The following is a 24,708-nucleotide window of genomic DNA, read 5'->3' as shown; positions in this document are numbered from 1 at the left end:
TATGAGAGAGCCAATGGACAGCTGACCCAGAAATAGTTATTTTGGAGTCCTGGGGAAATTTGCTGCCCAGGGAATGTTCCAGCCTGCCATTTCAGAGATGGACCAGAAAGGGCAGGAGAACATAGATCTGTGGCCTGCCAGTTAGCCCAGGCAGTTGCTGGATGCCTATGCTGCAGAATGTGGCAGCATTTCGATTTTTGTATCCCCCCCCCCCGGCCATTGGTCATGATGCTTTTAAAAGAGCAGTGGCAAAGAAAAGATGGCGGCCATATGCTTCGCTGCAAGCAGATGCCCAGCTCGTATTCGCCCAACTCATACTCTCAGCCTGGAAAAATAGTTCTGTGAAAGTGACCCGAACCCCCACCCCACACACATGCACCCCACAACGTACAAAACAAATAGGAGAAAGTCACCCATCGAGTCCAGAGAGAATATGGGTGCTCCTCTCTTTCAAATCAAACAGAAGTAGAAAACTAGTGCTTTGCTGTACCCCAAAGTGAATCAGGATGGCTTGCCATGATAAGACAGCAAGCACAGCCGTCAATGAAATCTTCATGACTCCACAGTAGAGTTACATTGTTCTGTTGCTTTCAGAGAAGTCTTATCTGTGCATGTGCAGCTCAAAATTTGACTTCTGCTTCCTAATCAACAGTGGTGCGAGAATTCAGCTGCTGCCTCTTGCATTATTCTTATCTCATCTCATCTCCATGGACCTACATAAATGGGTTCTTCAGTGCTTGCAGAAAGGAATTTCCATCACACAATTTCAGCTTCACAGAATAATTCGCAAAGATACTTGTAGGTCCTCCTTGCATGAATGTTAACTTTTTTTTTTGGTATACCAAAAAAATGGTGCTCCATCCTGAATGGCAGCCAGAACCTGAGTTCTATCAAATGGCCACTTGCACCAGCAATTTATTCATTGGATGAGTGAATGGATGTTCCCCAGATGGATGAGAATTCTTCATTTGAGCAGAGTAGTCCAACCAAACAGTTTTCATTAGGGTAGCCCAAACAATCAGTGTTTGGAGACTTCATGGGCTGTTTTATTCCCCATGATGGTTGTTGCTCACGTTATTTCTTGGCACGAAAAGCATCTGCAGCAATGGCTGGCTTTCATCTGGATGCATAGACAAGTCATTGTTTTTTGGAATGTGGTTAAGACCTTGGTCTTTTAGAGTCCGGATACTGCACCTTCTCAGGAAAGTCACCAGGATAGCCTTCATCATCACCATGGCAATAAACTTCCCAACACAACCACGGGGACCAAATCCAAAGGGCTGAAAGTAACGATGGGGGACCTTCACAAAAAAACAATTTTTGAAGAAAAGTCAGAATTAAAAAAATTCATAAATAACACCCCAAAACACTACACACATACACACACACACACACACACACCAAGGGAGATCTGTTCATCCCTATTCCACAACTTTATTTTCCTTCCAGTTCACTCTTCCCTGAGTTCCATTCCAAAATTCTGGAGAAATTAAATAGGGAAATTACTAAAAGCAATTCTGGAGCACATGCAGTTTGCTGCAGTTTTTGTGTGACTCCCTTCCCATTACAAATCAGTTTCTATACACTGGTAAAACACTACTGAAAAAGAAATCTTGTGTCAAAATTCTTTTTGGACAGTGTTTTACTGGTGGGCACATGTGCTCTTGTGGCAAGGTTGAATTTGAACTCATATCTAAGTCTGCCTTTACCTATTAGGCTTAATTTTATCACCAGTAACTTCCCTTTCCTATATAAGACAGGACCCAGATCATATGTCAGCGGTGGGGTCTCGGGGCCCTAGCAACTAATTGAAGAGACCAGATACTGATGATAGTGAAGCAACAGCCTCAAACAATTGAAAACAAACAAACCCCAAACTTACGTTTTTCTCAAAGTTGTCAAGTGAGAATTCATTTGGCTTGGGGAAGAACTCAAGCTTATGTATGCGCCCGATGTTCAGAATGATGTTGGTTCCTTTCTTGACAGGATAGCCATCAATCACATCATCTTGCAAGGCTTTGCGCATGACCAAGTCCACGACTGGCTGGTATCTCATGCTCTCGAGAATAAAATTCTCCACCACTTTTAGCTTTGGGATGTCCTCACTTTGGATATCTCTGTCACCTTTAGGAAGCATGTAAGATAAAACAGCTGGTCTCTGATATCACCACTGAGAAAGAGCTCAAATGACATTTCTGCACAGATTTGGAATATGGCAGAATTGCAGAATTCATTTGTACACTTTTAAAGCCAGCTTTTTAATTTTGCTTCAGTATAAAAACCTAAAACTTGAGTCTTGCTGATCACTTCTGAGAAACAGACTATCAAGACTACATCCTTGCTTGATGTCTCTGTTGTGGGACTGAACCACTTCAGATAGCAAGTGGGAGAATCATGTGAAAACAAAGCAAAACCAATTCCCTGCACTGTCCAAACTAACAGAGCTATGGTGCTGAAGCCCTGAAATTAAGCTGGCTGTTGGGGTTTCAAAGACCCATACATAGTCCTCTGCAAGCACAAACAATCAGCGATCCTGTAGAGAGACACTTGAAATGATGATCAGCTGGTGGTGCTTGCAGAGAGCAGCACTGAGCATTTTGAAGTTCCAACCATCAGCTTATTGTCAGGACTCTAATGTGGCAAGAACTAATCACCCAATGTTGTTGTGATGTGAGGTGACCTACAGCTGTGTAGGAGACCATTCCCAGTTCCCCTCTCCGGCTTTTGTTAGTTATCAACAGGTCAGCAACATTTCACACCAATGGAAGTTTCCAGAGTGCTTTGAATGCCACAGAGAGAGTATCACAATAAATAATCCAGCCTAATTTTTGAACATTCAGCAGTTATCAAAGGCACAAGAGCCATTCTATTCCCTGCTGCCAAATTAAAGCGGCAAGCCTACTCTTCAGTGGGGTTTTACAGAAAACTTTTGGATCATTATCTTTGGATCACTAATAGTTTGGACCCTTTTCAAAGAATATTTGAAATATAAATATAGTAGTTTAAACTCTGTTGCAGTATTCAAGGAACTTCAGTAATAGTTGCAAGGCAGATATAAGAATTAAGATATATTAAGAAAAAGTTTAATTATGATAAAAGTGTGTATTGGCAATAAGTAATGTGAAATCAAAATATGGAATAGACGGGAGGTTGGGTCTTTAGTGTTAAGACCAATTTATGTTTTATTGTTTGTTAAGAAAATTCTGTGTCTATGGTTATTCCTGTGTGTAATTTAGTATTTGTGTTTTCTCTTTTTTCTTTTTTTTGCTGTATCAATAAAAAAAAAAAAGAATGCCACAGAGAGAGTATCCCAGTAAATAATCCAGTCTAATTTTTGAACATCCAGCAGTTATCAAAGGCACAAGAGCCATTCTATTCCCTGCCGCCAAATTAAAGCGGCAAGCCTAGTGTTCAGTGGGGTTTTACAGAAAACTTTTGGATCATTATCTCTGGATCACTAATAGTTTGGACCCTTCCTAGCTCACAGTACATATTTGTTCATTAGGGAAATCACCCTTCTCTTCCAGTGTCACTGAGTGCTTACCCATCACCGCCTCTATTTCCTTCATCATCTCCTTTTCCACCTGAGGATGTTCTGCAATCAGCACTAGCATGAAGAACAGAGTCACCGAGAGAGTATCTGGGGCAGCTATCAGCATCTCCAAAACACACTGGTTGACCATCTCACCAGTTAGGTCCCCACGGCTCTGAAAGATTGAATGGGCAGATGATGGCTACTAGACTTGGTTGCCAACAACAGTGTCAAATTCTACTCAGATCAGTGAGCAGTGAGAGAATGAACTCAGTAGGGCAGTGTGTCTAGGGCAATGCATCAATGCATCAGAGGACCATCAGCTGGTTGTGTTTTGGAAATGTGCAAATCACTCAATTTTGGTTTCTCTCAGGTTCTCATTTTCCCCTCAGTCTTAACTCTAGTTCCCCACATTTCCACATCACCATGTGGACGCTTTTAAAATGCTCTTGTGGAAATGTACCTGCAATTATGTGCAAAGTTCTCCTAATATACATGTGGCGTAATGGTTAGCGTATCGGACTATGACCTGGGAGACCAGGGTTCGAATCCCCGCTCAGCTATGAAGCTCACTGGGTGGCCTTGGACCAGTCACTGCTTCTCAGCCTAACCTACCGCACAGTGTTGGTGTGAGGATGAATCGTGAGGTGGAGAACCATGTACACCACCTTAAGGTCCTTGGAAGAAAAAAGGTGGCATATATATGTCATAAAACAAATAAATAAACATTTCTAATATGCATACACCTGCAAACCAATTTTCCCCAATATAATGCATTTTTGCATGCAATTTCTGTGCACACTTTACCCTAGTATATGCCTTTTTGTACACATTACTTGGCAGGAGAAAATTGCAAATTCCGAAGGACAGCTGCGCATAGCTGTCAACTTACAGATTTGAAAATAAGGGAACAGCAGCCTTGGAAATAAGGGATCAGCAGCCAAAATAAGGGATTTTCAGAGCACAGGTATGTTCGACCTCTGAGCCCCTCCGAGTCAAAGGCAGAAAGCCCAGCCAGCAGCCAAACGAACCCTCAAGCGGTGGTTCCCACAGTGCAGCAACCCGGCAAAGGTGATGCAGCAAGGAAAACCACTGTCACCTCTCCGCTGGGAAGCGCTGAGCAAAGGCGAGTCCCCAGGCAACGCGGCCGATTTGATCGGCACAAGGCATGCAAGCTCCACCCCCCCGTCGTTCTTAGACTCCTTATTGGAGCCTCCCTCCTCCCTGGCCGGCAGGGAGGGAGGGAGAGGAGCTGCTTCCTTTGAAACCCGGGAAATTTAAGGGACTTCATCAATAATGGACAGCAGTGGGACACGGCGCTGGGATAAGGGAGTTTCCCGCCAAATAAGGGACGGTTGACAGCTATGCAGCTGTGTTTCAGTTTACATACTGTTTCTGAAAGTGTGGATTGGATAGGTTTGCCGATTTCGCCGACGGAATCCCATCTCTCTCCCATCCCTACTGTGTTTGTGGTGGGAAAAGCCAGGGATAAATGAAGCAATTTGCTCATCACAGGTGGGGAGAAGTCATAGGTCCATGGCAGAACACATCCTTTGCATGCAGAAGGTCCCAGGTTTCATTCCTTGGTGCTTCCAAGCATGGCCATAGCCAAGGGGGCAGGTCCCACTAGATCCACAGAAATTACTGAAAAGCATGCCCCCCATGATTCCCTCCCAAAACTCACAACTTTGATGGATCTCCTAAAAAAAGCTCAACAGCTACCTCCCCCAACAAAAATCCTGGCACACCCATGTCTCCAGGTAGCAGATGAGGGGAAAGCTCAGTACTTTGAGAGCTGCTGTATGTCAGAAAATATAATACTGAGCCACAGTCCCACAGGATGTAGCGATGGCCACCAACTAATTCATGGAGGATCTAGCTATCATTGGCTACCAGCCATGGTGAGGAGCGGGACTCTTCATGGTCTCATCTAGCGGGACTCTTCTTAAGATACATGAACTATCTGTTCTATTATTTAAAAAGGAACTTTCTATAAAAGCAGCATTTTTTGTGCCCCAATGTGAGGTGATCAATTACAGTTCATGCGTTATTTTATTTTTTTAAATCACCTGAGCAAAAATCAGCTGTGATGCAAAATCCATGTGGTCCTCCAGTTTCTCAAGTTTGAAAAGCTCTTGTCGTTTCTTCTCTATTAAGATTTCGATGACTTCTTTCAAATCCTTCCTAAAACAGAAGGGATCCAGTATATCACTTAGTACCTGCAGTGCCTTGATGTAAGAATCAGACAGCCCTGTACATTTCAACCTATACTGCAGTTGAACAGGAAGTACCGTATTTTTCGCTCTATAAGACGCACCAGACCACAAGACGCACCTAGTTTTTGGAGGAGGAAAACAAGAAAAAAAATATTCTGAATCTCAGAAGCCAGAACAGCAAGAGGGACCGCTGCGCAGTGAAAGCAGCAACCCCTCTTGCTGTTCTGGCTTCTGGGATAGCTGCGCAGCCTACATTCGCTCCATAAGACGCCCACACATTTCCCCTTACTTTTTAGGAGGGAGAAAGTGAGTCTTATAGAGCAAAAAATACGGTAAGTGACATTTGTCTACTGCAGACACAGACATGCACACCCAAACAGACACCCCCAACCTGTCATAACCTGTGGAGACCATACCCTCCATTGTCCTGATTTTCCAGGGACAGTCCCGGAATTACAGAAGCCATCCTGGTTTCTGATTTGATCCCAGAATGTCCCAGTTTCCCTTTTTCCTCCCCTCAACATCTCGGGGAACAATTAAAAGTGGTGTGTGTGTGTGTCTGCAGATGCAAAAACAGAGTCCTGTTTCTGCTGGAAATAAAATACCTGCACCAAAGTAAAGAAATGGTGACACTGACATTCGAAGCCTTTCCTATAATTTTGAAGGAAAAGGTCACCAAACCACTTTAAATTATTTAATTGCAATGCATTCTTAGGAAACATGTGGAGTGTTTGGTCCTTGATTGTAAGTGGAGCCTTACATTGTCTACTCAGAAGTAAGTCCCACTGTATTCAATTGAGCTTACTCCCAGGTAACTGTGTAAAGACTGCACACAATTACACTGCAATCCAAGCACTTTTTACTCCTCCCACAAACGAAGACTCTAGAGTAGGTGTGTAGGCAAGGCAAGCACTCCTGGCCCACTCTCAGTAAAATTGCTGCTGTTGCTGGTACTTACGCAGACTTCTCATATTTTTTATACAGCCAAGAAATCTTAAAATAGATGTCAGGTTTCAGGAGCAGCGCTTGCCAAGCATCAAAGTAGTTTTGGATTTTAAGCACAACTTTGTTTTCTGAAATGACACACAAATGACAAGGGAGACAGAAACATAAATGGAAAGAAGCTCCAACACCATGAACAGCAACCCACTGATGGGGCCAACCACATCCTTCTGGAAAATTGTAAGGCTAGGTTCTGATTCATGTATTCTTTTTTCCAGAAAGTGTGGATTAGGGAAGTTTGGTGAGAAGTGAATCTTAATTTCTCGACCATTCCAAGCAGGGAATTACATCCGGACGTAGAGGGGGGTCTCCTGTAACTATCAATTCAGTCACTTATTTAGGAAAATTGCATTGCTTCCTATCAGTGGAGAAGGAAAAACAAACAAACCCAGAAGTGGCAGCAATGAAGAAAGCAAATGAAGAAAAAGGACCTCAACAGGCAACTGAAATGGTTAATTAGGAAGGAAAACTGAGACCCAACTCTTTTTGGTGGGTTCAACCAGTCTAAGATCAGCCAGGTGATACGCTAAACCAGCTTTCCCCAACCTAGTGCCCTCCAAATATTTTGGACTACAACTCCCATCATCCCTAGCCACCATGGCCCATTGCCAGGGATGATGTGAACTGGAGCTCAAGACATCCCCAGATCCCCAGGCTGTGGAAGTCTGTAGTGAACACACAAGGACTAACTGACAATCTCACACATTAAGTAGGACATCAAGACTGTGCCCACCCACCCCAAAGGAGACTATGGGTTGTAGTGAACAGTCCTACTCAGAGTACACCGATTGAAACCAATTAACCTGTCATGTCTATTAATTTCAATGAGTACTACTTCCAGTGTACTGGAAGAAGCAAAGATTCTTCAACATCAACCGTTGGACTGATTATTGTCTTCCAAAAGCAACTACTCTATTCCGAACTGAAAAATGGAAAGCGTAATGCTGGTGGTCAACAAAAGAGGTTTAAAGACTCTCTCAAGACAAATCTAAAAAATGTAGTATAAACACCGACAACTGGGAAACACTGGCCTGTGAACACTCCAATTGGAGAACAGCCTTTACCAAAGGTGTCGTGGGCTTTGACGATGCTTGAACTCAGGACGAAAGGGAGAAACATGCTAAGAGGAAGGGATATTTGGCAAACTCTCACTATGATCAACTCCTGCCCGGAAACCTGTGTCCCCACTGTGGAAGGATGTGTGGATCCAGAATTGGCCTCCACAGTCACTTATGGACTCACTGTCAAAACTGTGTTCATGGAAGACAATCTTACTTGGCTATGAAGGATTGCCAGGGAAGAAGAGACTCTGAGTAGGGCTTGCATTGAATGGCTTAAATGGGTGCATTTATATGTACATAGCCTGACATCCCCTCCCCCCACCAAAAAAAAAGAGATTTTGTACGTCTGCCTTCCTTGGGGTTCCACCACACCTCCCCAAATTTCCCTCTTATGTGCAGATAGTGATGATTTGGCTAAATAAGCACCCACACTCATCAGTGGACTTTGGAAATAGAGGGGATGATTATGGAATCATGGAGAAACCTAAGAAAGTTAATTTCAGTACCGTCAAGAGGAATCCCAAGAAAAAGTCTGTTTGACGTGTCCAGCATGATACGTCTCATGAGATTCAGGCTGTTGAAGTATTCAGGCTTGGGAGCCGATTCCGTTAGCTGGTTCAAATGTTCAGCCGTTGAGTCAACACAAATAGATACCATCCGCACGAGACCCGGGCCAGAGAGAGCTGCAATTTCACAAATTTCCTTATAGTCTAGACAGTTTGGTACTGAGCTATATATTTCAAGGGGAAGTGCCCAAACAAGGAAGCAAAATGGAAGTCTCTAGGGCTAGCACTAGGCTCCACTAAGCCTTTAATTAATATCACACACAATTTTATACCCCCTCATGTAATAAAAATCTCTAAGCAGTCTCCAAGCAACCATATGAATACAACTGTGGCCTTCAATACACTTTCCTAAAAACTACCGTATTTTTCGCCCTATAGGGCGCACCGGCCCATAGGGCGCACCTAGTTTTTTTTTTGGGGGGGGAAATAAAGAAAGAAACCCTCCCCAGGGTTTTGGGCTGCAGGCTGCGGGCTCCCAAGGCTTGCGGACATCTGCCCAAAGCCCGGGGTGCGCTGCCTCGGGTTCTGCGGCTCCCGCTCCCTGCACGGCTTCTTCAGCGGGGAGCTCCCCGACGGCGCGTCCTCGCCTCGTTGCGCAGCGGCGCCCCGCTTCCTGGGGCAACAGGGCAGAGAGGGAGCCTCAGCCGGCTGCTTGCCGGTATCCCCCATTGAAGAAGAGCAGCCGCAGCAGCGCTGCGCCAGCTGATTAGCTTCCCAATCTGGGGCGAGGTTCCGCGGTGACGGGGGAGGGGCGATTGAAGCTGCCGATTGAAGCCAGCCCAGCCCGGAGTGCGGGAGTTCCCGCCAGGCTTCGGGCTGCAGGCTGCTGTCCGCAAGCCTTGGGAGCCCGGCGGGAACTCCTGCGGGCTCCCCAGGCTTGCGGATAGCTTTCTGAAGCCTGGAGAGTGAGAGGGGTCGGTGCGCACCGACCCCTCTCGCTCTCCAGGCTTCAGCGAAAGCCTGCATTCGCCCCATAGGATGCACACAGATTTCCCCTTCTATTTTGGAGGGGGGAAAGTGCGTCCTATAGGGCGAAAAATACGGTAGGTAAAAACAAAGCACAACTCTCCAAATTGAACTAAGCAACAGGGGCAACAGGGGATTAAAAGCGAAGAGGCAAAGCCCAGGAAAACTTTGGAATATATACACAATTTTTAATTACTATCTCTGCCTCATGAATTACCTAAGGGAGGGCAAGCCAGAGGGAGGATGCTCTTGCCAAGAAGGATGTCGTCTGCATCCTCACCGAGTGACAACAAACAAGCCTTGGACTGACCAGAAGGGTTTCATCAGAAGATCCTTAAAGATCAGCTTGGTCTGCACTAGGGGAGTCAGCCTGCTAGCTGTAATGGTCCCAAGTTGTTTAGGATGTCTAGTGTCAGCAGAAAACCACTCTGAATTTGGCTCAGGAGCTAGGAGGCAGCCAGAGCAAATCCTTCCGCACTGGTGTAATATTTGTAAAAATGGGTGCATATGGAAGTTGCTGCATCTTCAGAACCTGGTGCAAAGGTGGACCCACACAGAGGACGTTGCAGTAGTCTAGCAGTGAGGTTATCATCACATGGACCTCCATGGCAAGGCTATCCTGTGCACGAATGGGCATAGCTAGTACACAAACTGGAACAGGTAAAAGGTGCTCTGAGCCACTGAGGCCCAGGGGCAGCAGGGGCATCTGGGACTTCAAGTTGGCCCCAGTGGTTTGGCTGGGTTGGGCCAGTCAGTGAGGGTCTCTTCTGACCCCCGAGACCCTGGGCAGCTCCTCATCCATGCTGAACTCTGAGACCAGGCCTGGAAGTATCTCAGTGGAGCTATTTGCCGTTGCTTGAGTTTGAGCTATTCTTGCTCATTTGGCATGGCAGCCATCCTCTCCTACTTATTTATTTAAATGACATAGACTGACTGCACTCTCAAAAGAGGAATAGATGCTGCAGGGAGAACCAGAAATCCAGAGCTTACCTTTGGTGAAGAAGGGTCGGATTTCTTTCCAGAGTTCTGGGTTATTGTTAAATATGATTCCGTTCTCATGCATGCCGATGCACTTTAAGCCCAGCTTGCTCCCAAATCGAGAGGTGTAATGCCCATATTTCATTACGTGGAACATACCTGAAGATCTAGCAAGCAGAAGAAAGACTATTAAGACCGCATTCACATGGCAATTCATTCTGTTTCCCTGATGTTTCCCTAACTGTTGACTTTGGCATTATATTCAAGATTCCAAACCATGTAAAATCCACTTCTGGAAAACAAATGGAATATTGCACAGGGTTAGCACTCTTTTTCGTGTTTTTTAATCCTGGTGAAAAACCACATTTGCAGCCCCCTTAACATGGGAATAAAATGACAAAATTTAAAACAGTATCCCAGCATGCAGTTATTTCCTGCAGTTTTCATGGGGGGAAAGTGGGATCACAGAAGTGCACATGTGCAGAAATGATGGGGGAACAGCAACGTCGCTGAATCAGTCTAAAAGTCACAGGGCTATGGCACAACAGGTACTGCAGTATGAAATGAAGAGGAGACCTAGCGTTATATTCTGGAAAAAGAATGCAATATTCCCCATGTCAACAAACTCCCCAAATGTCAGTGTTAAGTCGTGGGTTGACATAGCAGCCGGCACAGCGATTTCTTCAAGTAGCTCTTTATTATGGCAAGCTGGAATAGAACTGACTGCGAACAGCTCAGCCGGCCTGTATTTATAGGCAGCCGGCTATCAACATTGTAACCACAACAGCCCAGAGTTCCCGCCAAAAATAACTGGCGCGGACCTGAGTGCAAACTATCTACAGACCTGAGTGAAAACTATATACAGTATCCCCCTGTTGGCCCAGGGTGAAACTACACTACATAACACCCCTCCCCACCGAGATAAGGCGTTAGTTACAATCGTAATGGTTTCCTTATATACAGCACTACGCGTAATGGTTCAATTAGGCACAAAAGCATATCGGTTACATTTCCCATACTTAGACCAACAGTGATACCTGTCCAACAACATAGTCCTTTAAATGAGTTGGGCGCTTGGAAACTCTGCCAGACCGCCGGGGGCTGGTAGCCAAGTCCGGAGGGCCACACAGTTCTCGCTGAGGCTGTGGTGCGACCCTAGGTGGCGTTGGAACCAACTCCCCTGGATCCGCTGCTGTGAGTGGAGCCTCCGCAAGTGTAGTGGTCTGAGTCTGTTCTGAAACGGCTTGGTTCGGCTCCACGCTGGCAGTTTGCGAGGGAGGTGTAGGTGGGGCCTCGCCATCTGTACGTGTCTCTTCTGGAGCCGCAAACGCAGTTGGGGGCACCTCGGTAGTGTCCAAGTCCCCAACCCTGCGCCTAAGCTGGTCTATGTGCCGTCGCCACAAGCGTCCGTCTTCGAGTGCCACCTGGTACGAGCGAGGTCCAGTGACTCCCACTACTGTGGCCGGCACCCAAGGGATGTCCCCCACATAGTTCCGGGCAAAGACCTGGTTTCCTGGGACAAATGACCGTGGTGCGTTGGCACAGCCTGGGGGTTCAGCCACGGCAAAGTCTGGGTGTAGCCGGTCGAGCGGTGACCTGAGGCGGCGGCCCATAAGCAGTTCAGCAGGACTCCTCCCTGTGGCCGCATGAGGGGTGATGTGTTGCACGAACAAGTATTCGGCGACCCGCTCATGCCAGTCTCCCCGGTCCAGGCGCGCCAGTGCCTCTTTTGTCGAGCGCACCATTCTTTCCGCTTGCCCGTTGCTGGATGGATGAAAGGGTGCCGTTAGGGCATGGCGGATGCCCAGTCCCAAAAGATACCGCTCAAACGTGCCTGACGTGAACTGCGGTCCGTTGTCAGAGACAAGGACATCAGGACACCCATGCGTTGCAAACAGGCCCCGCAGCACCCGGATGACAGCTTCGGTAGTGGTGGAGGGCATCAGGGCGACCTCCAGCCATTTGGAATAGGCGTCCACCACTACCATAAAGGTCCGGCCGTGAAAGGGGCCAGCCAGATCGATGTGCACCCTCGACCAGGGTGTCTTTGGCGTCTCCCAGGTGTGTCCCTTAGCTGCCGGTGGTGCAGGCCTCGACTCCTGGCACGCTTGACAGGCGGACACCCAGGCAGTGATGGCATCGTCCATATTAGGCCACCAGACGTAACACCGAGCCAACGCCTTCATTTTGACAATTCCCGGGTGGCCAACGTGCAGAGCCTCCAGGACGCGCTGACGGAGTCCCTGGGGAATCACGACGCGGTCTCCCCACAGCAGACAGCCGCGATGAGCTGAGAGTTCATGTTGTCTGGTTGCGAAGGGCTGGAACTCCGATGCAAAGGGCCCTTGTGGCCACCCCCTCCACACCCAGTTGAGCACCCGGCTGATGGTGCGATCCTGGGCAGATGCGGAGGCCACAGTGGCAGCCGATACAGGCGCTGCCGGAAGATCCTCAATCAGAAGGAGCGATGAAGCTGGAGCCGGGTCCTCCACAAATGCTGGAAGAGGGCAACGGCTGAGGGCGTCGGCATGGCCCATCGATTTCCCCGGGCGATGGATGAGCCGGTAGTGGTAGGCAGCCAGGAAAACAGTCCATCGCAGCATGCGTGGTGAGAGGACCGGTGGAGTTGGACGATCACCGGCGAGGAGGCCCAGGAGTGGCTTGTGGTCAGTGATGAGGTCAAAAGCCCTGCCATAGAGGTATTCATGGAACCTCTTCACTCCAGCCACAAGTGCCAATGCCTCCTTGTCGAGCTGGCTGTAATTCCGTTCCGTCGGAGATAGTGTCCTGGAAAAGTAGGCGAGCGGTGCTTCTCTTCCATCTGGAAAACGGTGACTAAGGACAGCACCGATGCCAAAAGGTGAGGCGTCGCAGGCAAGGACCAGCGGCCTGGATTCACTGTACTGTACCAGCACACTGTCTGAAGAAAGGAGAGCCTTGACCGCGTTGAAGGCCGCCGTCTCCCGATGACCCCAGGCCCAAGGCGTCTTAGTGCTAAGGAGTCGGTGAAGAGGCTCAGCCACTGTGGCTTTGTGGGGCAGGAACATGTTATAAAAGTTCAGCAGCCCCAGGAATGCCTGCAACTCCGTTTTGTTCTTTGGAGTGGGGGCCTGCTGGATAGCGCGGATCTTGGATGTGGTTGGATGAAGACCGGAGGCATCGATAAGATAGCCCAGGAACTCTACCTGTGGAACGGCGATCTGGCACTTCTCCCTCTTTACCTTGAGCCCGGCCTCCTGGAACCTGGTCAGCACGGCACGGAGGCGCTCGAACAGCTGCTGGTGTGAGTCTGCAGACACCAAGACGTCATCAAAATATGGTACCACGCCTGGAAGCCCTTGCAGGAGACGCTCCATAAGGCTTTGGAAGATGCCAGGAGCCACACTCACCCCGAACTGCAACCGGCGGCAACGGAATGCCCCCCGGTGGGTGACGATCGTCTGGGCTTCAGCAGTGGCATCATCGACTGGCAGTTGTTGATAGGCTTGGGCAAGGTCCAGCTTAGCGAAGACCTTACCCTCACCCAGGGAATGCAGCAGGTGTTGGACAACAGGAACCGGATAAGCGTGCTGCTGAAGTGCCTTGTTGATCGTGCACTTGTAGTCAGCGCAGATTCTCACCGACCCATCTGGCTTGACAGGCGTGACGATGGGGGTTTCCCACTTTGCGTGGTCAACCGGCTCCAAAACTCCTTGGGCGATCAGTTTGTCCAGTTGTTCGTCCACCTTAGCCTTGAGAGCAAAGGGAACCCGGCGTGGCTTTAGCTTGATGGGGGCGACTTGTGGATCAAGGCTAAAGGAGATGGGCGTACCTGTATATTGGCCCAAGGTGCCGTCAAAAACCTCGGCAAAGTCTTTGACCAGACCCTCAGTCTCTGCGTTAGAGATGCAGTTGATGCCGGTGACTTCCAGGCCGAGGGCATCAAACCAGTCTAGCCCTAGGAGGCTTGGCCGCTGACCTTCGACCACCACCAACCGGAGCAGGCCCGAAAAATCCTTGAAGGCGATCCGGAACCGGCCAACGCCTACCACGGGAATGTCGTTTCCCTGGTAGTCTCTCAGGTGTACGCGGTGAGAGTCGAGTTGCCTTTTGGACACTCTGGGTACCAGTCTTTTGATGGTGCTCCATGACACGATGGACAGGGCAGACCCGGTGTCGATCTCCATGTCACATGGAGCTCCTTCAATGAGCACCGTGACGTTCAGCTTGCGTCGCGTAGGCGAGTCGGTTTGGCCAATCGTGGTTCCAGACGGGCAGTGGCAGTTGGTGAGAGCGAAACAACTTTCCTTGGCAGACTGGAGTGAAGACTTGGACTTGCGAGTCGATGAAGGGGGGGTGTCAGACGGAGCCGATCGGCAGACCTTAGCGATGTGGCCCCTTCTGGAACACTTCCTACAGATGGCGTCTCTGAATCGACACTGGGCACGGGAATGGTTGCCTCCGCAGCCAGCACATTCCGGTTGGCCCTTGGACTTCAGTTGGAACTTCCTGCGCTCCCGCTTTGTCTGGTGCACGTCATCGTCTTCACTGGAGGATGCCTCCTCACTGCTGGCCTCTTCATGATGCACCGGAACTGGCTCCCTAGCAAGACGCGGGCTGCTGGACTTGCGGATCTCCTGGGCGGAGCGTTCAGCAGCTTCTGAGGCCACAGCCTCCTCAATGGCTTTCTGTAGCGTGAGGTCTGGCTTGGCTAGGAGGCGCCGTTGCAGATGGATGTCCCGGACCCCGCAGACGATTCGATCCGTCAGGGCATCGTCTAAGTCTCGGAACTCACAGTGCATTGCAGCCTGTCGCAGGGCGGTGGTGTAGTTGTTGATTGACTCCCCCTCTGCCTGGTTCCGGTGGTAGAACGCATGGCGGGCAGCAATCTTGGACGGCTTTGGTGCGTAGTGGTTGCGGAGCTTCTCTTGGATCGTGTCCCATGGTGTTGCCTGGACTGCTTCAGGCGCAACCAACGCTCGGGCCGTCTCAAACACCTCAGGCCCACAGAGGCTGAGGAATAGGCCCCGCTTCCGATCCTGTGATACTGCTGTCAGCTCGTTGGCTTGGAGGTAGCAGTCGAACCGAGCGAGGTAGGAGTCCCATGATTCAGAGGCTGGCGCAAACGGCGGTAGAGGCACAAGTGAAGCCATGATTCCGATGCCGGCGTGAAGGGCGATGGATGGAACACAGTGCTCTAGCCAGAACAGTCAGCTCTGAATTGGTTCTGCCCAGTGATTTCGCTCAGTGATTTCGCTCTGTGATTCAGCTCAGTGATTCAGCTCAGTTCAGAGGCTGGCCGCATCTGGCTGTGCTCTGATGTCCATCAATCCCATCCTCGTCGCCAGTGTTAAGTCGTGGGTTGACATAGCAGCCGGCACAGCGATTTCTTCAAGTAGCTCTTTATTATGGCAAGCTGGAATAGAACTGACTGCGAACAGCTCAGCCGGCCTGTATTTATAGGCAGCCGGCTATCAACATTGTAACCACAACAGCCCAGAGTTCCCGCCAAAAATAACTGGCGCGGACCTGAGTGCAAACTATCTACAGACCTGAGTGAAAACTATATACAGTATCCCCCTGTTGGCCCAGGGTGAAACTACACTACATAACAGTCAGCAAATTGCTTTCAGTCGGATCATCGCCAGTGGCCAATCTCTTCCTCTGATGGAACAAAATAAAACCCACAGATTTTTTTATTTTATTTCTTAGCTCAGCACAGAAGAAGACATAACAAGTTGATTGGCAGAGTGTTTGACGTTGTCTTTCATTACGACAGCTGTACACAACTCCTTCTGTGAGATTTTGGGTCACTTTGTAGCACAGACACTTTCTTTGCAGACCATCTCAGTCTTGCGAGATCCAAAACCTGAAGAGATGCTGAAAGCTAGGCAGGGATGTTGAGGCTGAAGCCATGGGTGGGCTTGAACCTCAGCAGTTGGCATCACCAGAGGCGATGGCCTGGTTTGTTCCCACCCCTCAAGGATATCCCAGAGGGTACACTTGGCTTTCTCCAAAGAAAGGGTGAGCTGCTATTGGGAGTACCTTCATCAGACATCTGCTGAGGCCTCCGCCCTGCAAGGGGCAGTTTCTGATTTTTCCAATCTGATGTTCAGTTTTACACACTTCCACATCCGTTTGCAATTTTTATTTTTTCAAGGGAAGACGTCAGGAAAACTCTTCAGCATTTTAGCACAAGTTTCTCCACACACATTTCTGTAAAGCGTTTTTCTTCAATACAATGCATTTCTGCATTCTTTTCACAAACATATGCACTTATATGCACACACTTCCCATAGTGTTTACATGTTCTTTTTTTTTATTAATTGAATTTAATTGTGACTACCAGGTTACAGAAAAAAGAAACAAAATAAAAGTTAGTTTCAGAAAAGATAAGTTGCCACAATCGCTAATAAAGAGCCCACATTTGAGAACATTTGTTGAAAGATGGTTCACAAATAAATCATGCCAATACCAGAAATAAATTAAAATGTACGATTCAGGTTTTCATCATTTTTCTGTTTGTGCAGCTACCGCAGTTTATCCTAAGACCAGCAACTGAAGCTGAATGTCCTCAAGAGGGAGCTAAAAGCTAAGAAATATCAGCGTGGTGTCAACAGCAAAGCTCCACAGTGCAAGGAATGTGATGAGGCTGGGTTGTCACATGGGCAGGAAAATGCAACCAAGAAAACGCTCAACTTCTGGCCTGGCCTCCTCCCATCTCTTAACAGAGGTGCGCTTTGCAGAAATTAGCAGGTGACTTTTTAATGGCACAAAACTACATAGGACATGAGTCAAGGCATTTGCTTATGAAGGCTGGGTTTTTCTGATAGGCTAGATAGCTCAGTGGGATAGAGCATGGTGCTGATAATGCCAAGGTCACAGGTTCAGTCCCCATGTGGGACAGCTGTATTTTCCTGCATTGCAGGTGGTTGGACTAGATGATCCTCACAGCTGTCAACTTTTCCCTTTTCTTGCGAGGAATCCTATTCGGAATAAGGGAATTTCCCTTAAAAAAAGGGAAACGTTGACAGCTATGCTCAGGGTCCCTTTCAGTTCTACAATTCTATGATCTATGATGTGTTCTCTGATCTCTACAGACTAGCCAGCATCGGGGTGCCTAATCTAGATTAGGATCCTGGCATGTGGCTGGGGGGGGGGAGTGCTTCAGTTCCCCCACACTGAAGCCCTGATTCAGATTGGGCCCCTTGCAACAAAAGCAGGAAGTGTTTTCTACTGCTCTTTATGAGCCTGGTATTCTTTACACTGGGACGCAGGTGGTGCTGTGGGTTAAACCACAGAGCCTAGGACTTGCCGATCAGAAGGTCGGTGGTTCGAATCCCCGTGACGGGGTGAGCTCCCGTTGCTCAGTCCCTGCTCCTGCCAACCTAGCAGTTTGAAAGCACATCAAAGTGCAAGTAGATAAATAGGTACCGCTCCAGCAGGAAGGTAAACGGCATTTCCGAGCGCTGCTCTGGTTCGCCAGAAGTGGCTTAGTCATGCTGGCCACATGACCCGAAAGCTGTACACTGGCTCCCTCGGCCAGTAAAGCGAGATGAGAGTCGGCCACGACTGGACCTAATGGTCAGGGGTCCCTTTACCTTTATTCTTTACACAGAGAAAGATTCCATTTCAAATTTTCCTCTTTAGATTCTCCTCTCACTGCCATCGGAAGCCAGCAGTAAAAAGAGTGCAGTCAGCTCCATAAAACTAGTGAAGAAGGATCTAGCCAGGGTTGTGCAAGTATTGGATTTAGGGCGATGTGGGTGGTTCCCCTACGAAGGAGGTGCAAGATTGAGAAGATCCATTTGGGGGTACCAGATTTTGACCTCACCCAGGGCACTGTATTAGAGAGATTGCCCAAGCCCACCCCTGGTTGTGCCCTAGGAATCAGACCTTGCTTAGATGTCATTGTAATTAATCAGTATATAGGTTCTCTCAAAATGCACAATAAATAAATTAGAGTAACCAGATGCAAACACTAAGAAGTCTCAAATGCCGCACCCTTTCCTTGTAGAAATTATGTCAACCAGATTGCCTCATGCTCTCCGCTGTTGACACTCTCAACAGACTCTGAAAAGTTCATGAGACAGGACTTGCCCTTGCAGAAGCCATGCTGGCTGTGCTTTAGCAAGGCTTGTTCTTCTACCTGCTTGGTTATTTTATCTTTAATGGTACTTCCCACCTGTTTTTTCAGGACAGATATCAAGAAATTTCCTCTTACATCTGGACACTCTAATAGCAATAGTTACTCTCCATCCAGACTTTCAGAAATCAAAGATTTACTTGCTAATAATGAGGGTCTCTTCTCCGTTGATCCAGACTCTCATAAATTCACCATACATCTTGTTGTAGTAGTTACAGGCACTGCCAATACCCATCCAGAGGAATCTCCAATGCGAAATAAGGGGACCAATCCCCATACAGTAGCCAGGGCCTAAAAGAAGGGGGGGGGGAGAGAGATGGATTTTATCAGTAGCATCCATTCATATATAATATTTTGTTTGTTACTATGTTATGTATATTTGTGATGCTATATTGTAAACCACCCTGTGATCCTTGGATGAAGGGCGCAATAGAAATGGAAAATAAAAAAAATTTGAACAATGTGGTCCTTCAAAATTTCCCTTATTGTGAGGATAAAAATGGGGAAGGGAGAACCAATTCTGTGATTCTATGAGCAGCCTTTGCAGTAGGCAACCTTCCTTTGGAGTCTGGCCTAGAATTGCTCATTTCAAATTCTTGGCTGACTTAAAGGTAAAGGGACCCCTGACCATTAGGTCCAGTCGTGGACGACTCTGGGATTGCGGCGCTCATCTCACTTTACTGGCCGAGGGAGCTGGCGTACAGCTTCCGGGTCATGTGGCCAGCATGACTAAGCTGCTTCTGGAGAACCAGAGCAGCGCACGGAAATGCCGTTTACCTTCCTGCTGGAGTGGTACCTATTTATCTACTTGCACTTTGATGTGCTTTCGGACTGCTAGGTTGGCAGGAGCAGGGACCGAGCAATGGGAGCTCACGCCATCGTGGGGATTCGAACCGCCGACCTTCTGATCGACAAGTCCTAGGCTCTGTGGTTTAACCCACAGCGCCACCCACGTCCCTCCAAAAGTGGCATACACATGGTTTATTTCTCCAGCCAAAACTTGCTGGTACTCAGAATTTAGCCCCAGGCATCTTGTCATGTACAATAGGAGTTGTTACAGTAATTGAAAGGATATGAGAGGGCTAGTTTAATCCAGCCTGGCATTTGTTTCACTGCTTTGTTTATTTTGAGAGTATGCCGCAACCTTTTACGCCAAATGATCTCTCAAGGCTGCCCCAGTCATATGCTCCAAATGCGGTTTGAAAAAATGCAGACAATGTTTTGATAACAGAGCGAGGCAAATGTGTAAGATATTGGCTCTTCTCCAGAATGTGAAGAATGGAAAAGACCAAATGCATTTCAGCATGAAATTGCTCCACTGAGATCAATGAAGTGATGCTCTCACATGAACTTCTACAGTGTCAAGCTTCCTGATTTCTCTTAGTTTACATTTTTATAAGGCAGATTTAAATAGCTTATTGGCAAGTACGTATGTTTAGAGTTTTTGATATATCCTGTGCTTCTTGTAGGTAGATTTAATAAATGATAATATCCCATCCTAAACTTGCTTGCTTAGAAACAAGTGTTGGGATCACAACACTGGACTGGTATCTTAAGTCTTGTTTCCCTGAGAAATAAATGCAGCTAATTCAGTCTGGCTCCCACCCAGAGCTTCCAGTAGGCAGAATCATCTTGCTGGATGCGACAGAGCTGGGAGCAGTGAATTTTTTTCTAGAAAAAGAGGTGCTGGAACTCACCATGAACACCTCCCTCGTTCTCTTCAAATGGCAATGGCACCCACCTGAGAGTTCTGGCTGAAAAAAAGCCCTGGCTGGGAGACAGTGACTGAGCCAAGGTCACCCAGTGATTTTCACTGTCTGAATGGGGCACCCGACCCTGGAATGACAAAGGTGTGTGTCGAGAGAACACAGGGAGCTAGCCTAATCTCCCTGGTCCACTGACTGCATGCCACTGGTGTTTAAGATTCCAAATTTGAAGGACCAGGCACTTTGAGAAAGGGAATTTCTCCCATTGATGGGCTGATGGGAGATGAGAATCCAGCAACCCCGATTCATGGAATCATCTGCTACAAGGTGCCACTCACTTGTATGGCTTTCAGGGGGAGTTAAACATCAAGTCAGAAGGGACCTCACAGGAACAAAGGATATGTCTTATGCAGAGTCACACCATTAAAATAATAATAATAATAATAATAATAATAATAATAATAATAATAATAATAATATACCCCGCCCTCCCCAGCCAGAACCGGGCTCAGGGCGGCTAACACCAGTAAAATTATAGTAAAAACGTAATAGGGAAAAAACCCAATTTAAAATACAGGTTAAAATGCAATTTAAAATGCAGCCTCATTTTAAAAGTAGCCCATAGATCAAAGCATAAGGGGAGGGAAACATAAGGGTCAGACTGAGTCCAAATCGAAGGCCAGGTGGAACAGCTCTGTCCTGCAGGCCCTGCGGAAAGATGCCAAGTCCCGCAGGGCCCTGGTCTCTTGTGAAAGAGCGTTCCACCAAGTCGGGGCCAGTACTAAAAAGGCCCTGGCCCTAGTTGAGACCAATCTAACCAACTTGCGACTTGGGACCTCCAAAATGTTGTCATTTGTGGAACTTAAGGTCCTCCGCAGGCATACCAGAAGAGGTGGTCCTGTAGGTACGTGGGTCCTAGGCCGCATAGGGCTTTAAAGATCAAAACCAGCACCTTAAACCTGACCCTGTACTCCACCGGGAGCCAGTGCAGTTGGTAGAGCACTGGATGAATGTGATCTCGCGGCAAGGACACCGTAAGGAGCCTCGCCGCGGCATTCTGCACCTGCTGCACCATGAGCTAGGTCCATCTAGCTCATGGTTGTCTATATCATGGGTAGGCAAACTAAGGCCCTGGGGGCCGGATCCGGCCCCATCGCCTTCTACATCTGGCCCGCGGACGGTCCGGGAATCAGCGTGTTTTTACATGAGTAGAACGCGTCCTTTTATTTAAAATGCATCTCTGGGTTATTTGTGGGGTATAGGAATTCGTTCACCCCCCCCCCAAAAAAATATAGTCTGGCCCCTGACAAGGTCTGAGGGACAGTGGACTGGCCCCCAGCTGAAAAAGTTTGCTGACCCCTGATATTGACTGACAGCACCTCGTCAGGATTTCAGACAGGCACCTTCTGAAAGCAGAGTACAGTGGTACCTCGGGTTAAGAACTTAATTCGTTCTGGAGGTTCGCTCTGCTCTTAACCTGAAACTGTTCTTAACCTGAGGTACCACTTTAGCTAATGGGGCCTCCTGCTGCTGCCGTGCCGCCGCCACGCGATTTCTGTTCTCATGCTGAAGAAAAGTTTTTAACCCGAGGTACTATTTCTGGGTTAGCGGAGTCTGTAACTTGAAGCGTCTGTAACCTGAGGTACCACTGTAGATACTGGAACTGACTTCCGGTGAGTTCCAACTGAAAAAAACCAGCCCTGGCTGGGGACAGTGACCAAGCCAAGGTCACTCAGTGATTTTCATTGGCTGAATAGGGCATCAATCCATGAAACCGACTGACTATCTATGACCAGTTTATCCCGGTGGCACAAAGGATCAGTCTATCTGGCTCTTAACCAGAAGGTTGGTGGTTTGAGCCCACTCAGGGTGGCTGTGAGCAGGAATCCTGCATTTCAGGGTGTTGGACTAAATGGCCTTCCAGCTCCACAATTCCGTGATCCAGTAATATGCAAAATCCTGTCTGAACATGGGAAATAAGCAAACAATTAAAGTGACACCAATGCCAATAGATATGTATTAGGAGCAAGGCACTAACAGCAGCATCCTGCAGAGGTCTACTCCGAAATGAGACTGAGTTCATCGAGAGTTCAGGCTGCAGTCCTAACACTGAACGCAAGAGGACTCGCTTATGAAGAGACAAGGTTAGGATAGCACTCTGCTCATGCCTCAGATCAGGGGTCAGCAAACTTTTTCAGCAGGGGGCCAGTACACTGTCACTCAGACCTTGTGGGGGCCGAACTAAATTTTTTTTTGGGGGGGGGAAGGAATGAATTTCTAAGCCCCACAAATAACCCAGAGATGCATTTTAAATAAAAGCACACATTATACTCATGTAAAAACACGCTGGTTCCTGGACCGTCCGAGGGCCGGATTTAGCAGGTGATTGGGCCGGATCCGGACCCCAGGCCTTAGTTTGTCTACCCATGCCTCAGATGAATCAGTGGCAGGGACAAGTAACATGAGGAGATTAGTTCTAATGGGATGAAGTGTGAAGGGAAGATTCAAATTGCAAGGTGCTTTCAGCTCCTGAGAGGCCATGCACTTTTTTAAAATTGCAAATAAAATAGAAGATAGCCCAGATTATAATATGATTGCTTTCATTTGCCATTTCTAATTCTCCTTGAAGGAGAGGTTTTTCCCCCTGTCTTCTGCATATATTTAAAAGTGGAAATTATAGGCTATCTCATGCACAATGGGTTGCATTCAATGTTAGTCAGAGTAGTGTGACGCAGGATGTTGGACCTGGGAGACCTGGGCTCAAATTCCTACTCTGTGCCCTTCACCACCATTCAGCCTGGCCTACCTGCTAGGGTTGTTGTGAAGCTCATATGAAGAAAGGAAGATCCATGGATGCAATATTGAGATCCTTAGAGGAAAGGCAGGGTTTAAATGCAGTAACCGGTGAACGAATTGAAATTCATGAACATGGTTAGGAACATATGACTTATCCTAAGTCAGACCATGGTTCCATCAAGTTCAGTATTGTCTACACTGACTGCCAGCAACCCTCCAGAAATTCAGGCAGTGGTCTCTCCCAACCCTGCCTGGAGATGAACCTGGGGTCTTTTGCATGCAAAGCCCCTTTCCCAATTATCTCAGATCCTTTACTTGCAATGGGTCTTCTCTGAGTAAAAGTTGGATGCAAGCCTCTGCTTTGAAAGAACTTACCTGGTATGGTTGTTGCTTCTTCACAAGTCCACATCAGGAACAGGAAGCCTATGAGGAGCAAGACTGGGACTGTGGCAATTGGCATCGTCTCTGAGACCACGCTGGTGATATTGTACTGCATCGGATTGAAGGCTTCCATGATCGTCTTTGCCCAAGGCCCGAGCCAATCGATAGTCCTGCAAGAGCAAAATGAAAATCCAGCGTGTTGGGAGAGCACTGACAAAACACTCCGTCACTTTGGGCTGTTATCGTGGCTCCAACTGATGCCTTGCAACGCCCCCCTTCTCCATCCCATAAACTGAGAAAGCCTGTCCCACTACCAGCTTTACTTTATGACAAGGCCAGTGGTTTAGATTAGACAACGGCAGCAACAAGTCAAAACAAGAGAAGATACGCTCTTTCTTTCCCCCCACGAAACAAAAGGGTCTCTGACCTTGGAATTGGCGCGCAGGTTTGTTCGCGGCATTTCAAGCCAAGGGAGTTACTATCTCCCAAGCTTCCCTCGAGTAAGTTGGTCGGCTGGCCAGGATGCAGACCTGGGACCCTGTGCCAAATTTCTAATCAAAGGAAAAGGGAATTAAAAACCCTCCGCTGTGAGCAGAGCCCCGGAAAGCCTTTCATCCTCATCACCTTCCGACAACCATTGCAAGGAGTGACAGGAGCGTCCTTGAATTTCAAAGACGACTGAACGTATTTCCCCGGCCACACTGGGAAGGCTGGTCCGTGCCTGTGAACGAAGAATTGGCAGGGTCTGCGACTAGAATATATCTGCGTGGATTGTGCAAAGCTTTAATTTGCAATGGCCATCCGTTCGGCTGTCGAGGCCTGCCCAAGGGATTTTGCTGTCCGTGGCAAAGAACAAAACGGTGCCACGCGAACGCCCATTCTGAGTAGAGTAGCCAACAGGACTGGCTGCTGAATCCTACTTCAGTGTGGGCAACGGGGCACTGCCCTGCCCCGAGGGAGATTGTCAAGGTAGTTATAAAAATAGAGGGCAACACACAGCTCTCTTGTCCAACAGAAGGGCCTGGTTCAGGGAGATCGGGAGCAAGGGCTGAGGGGCAATAAGACCTACACTAGCAGCTGATACTTCCAGGAGGCTGGGGAAAATACCCTCCAAGTGTCCTGATTTTCTAGGGACAGTCCCATGGCCGCTGCCGCCAGCTTCCTCCCTTTGGCAGCTCATAGCAGCTGTTGGATAGTCGGTGAGGAAGGAGAGGCTTGCCACCTCTGATGCCCAGCCCTGTGTGGTACACCAGCTCTGGGGGCAGGCAGAGGGCAGGGCTGCCCTGAGAAGGAATAAAGGAGGAGCTGAATGGAGTGCAAGGAGCCTTGATTTTTTAAAAAATTCTTTGTACGTCTAATCTTGCCCCTTTCGAAAATGT

General features: G+C 48.0%; 1 protein-coding gene across 1 annotated transcript; it reads right to left on the bottom strand.

Annotated features, from left to right (window-relative positions):
* Positions 1–247: 247 nt before the first annotated feature.
* On the bottom strand, positions 248–23,462 carry CYP19A1 (cytochrome P450 family 19 subfamily A member 1; the record flags this gene model as incomplete). The annotated part of the gene is made up of 9 exons (XM_080980445.1): positions 248–1,301; positions 1,883–2,124; positions 3,545–3,707; positions 5,602–5,716; positions 6,707–6,821; positions 8,318–8,494; positions 10,334–10,488; positions 18,587–18,737; positions 23,324–23,462. The coding sequence occupies 9 exons, from the start codon at positions 23,460–23,462 to the stop codon at positions 1,047–1,049; spliced, it is 1,512 nt and encodes a 503-aa protein (XP_080836571.1). The 3' UTR covers positions 248–1,046.
* Positions 23,463–24,708: the final 1,246 nt, after the last annotated feature.

This window comes from Podarcis pityusensis (assembly GCF_964106645.2).
Source record: "Podarcis pityusensis genome assembly, chromosome: 14".
Taxonomy (NCBI): domain Eukaryota; kingdom Metazoa; phylum Chordata; class Lepidosauria; order Squamata; family Lacertidae; genus Podarcis; species Podarcis pityusensis.
The sequence above is the reverse complement of the archived record's forward strand: the minus strand, read 5'-3'. Positions and strand labels throughout refer to the sequence as shown.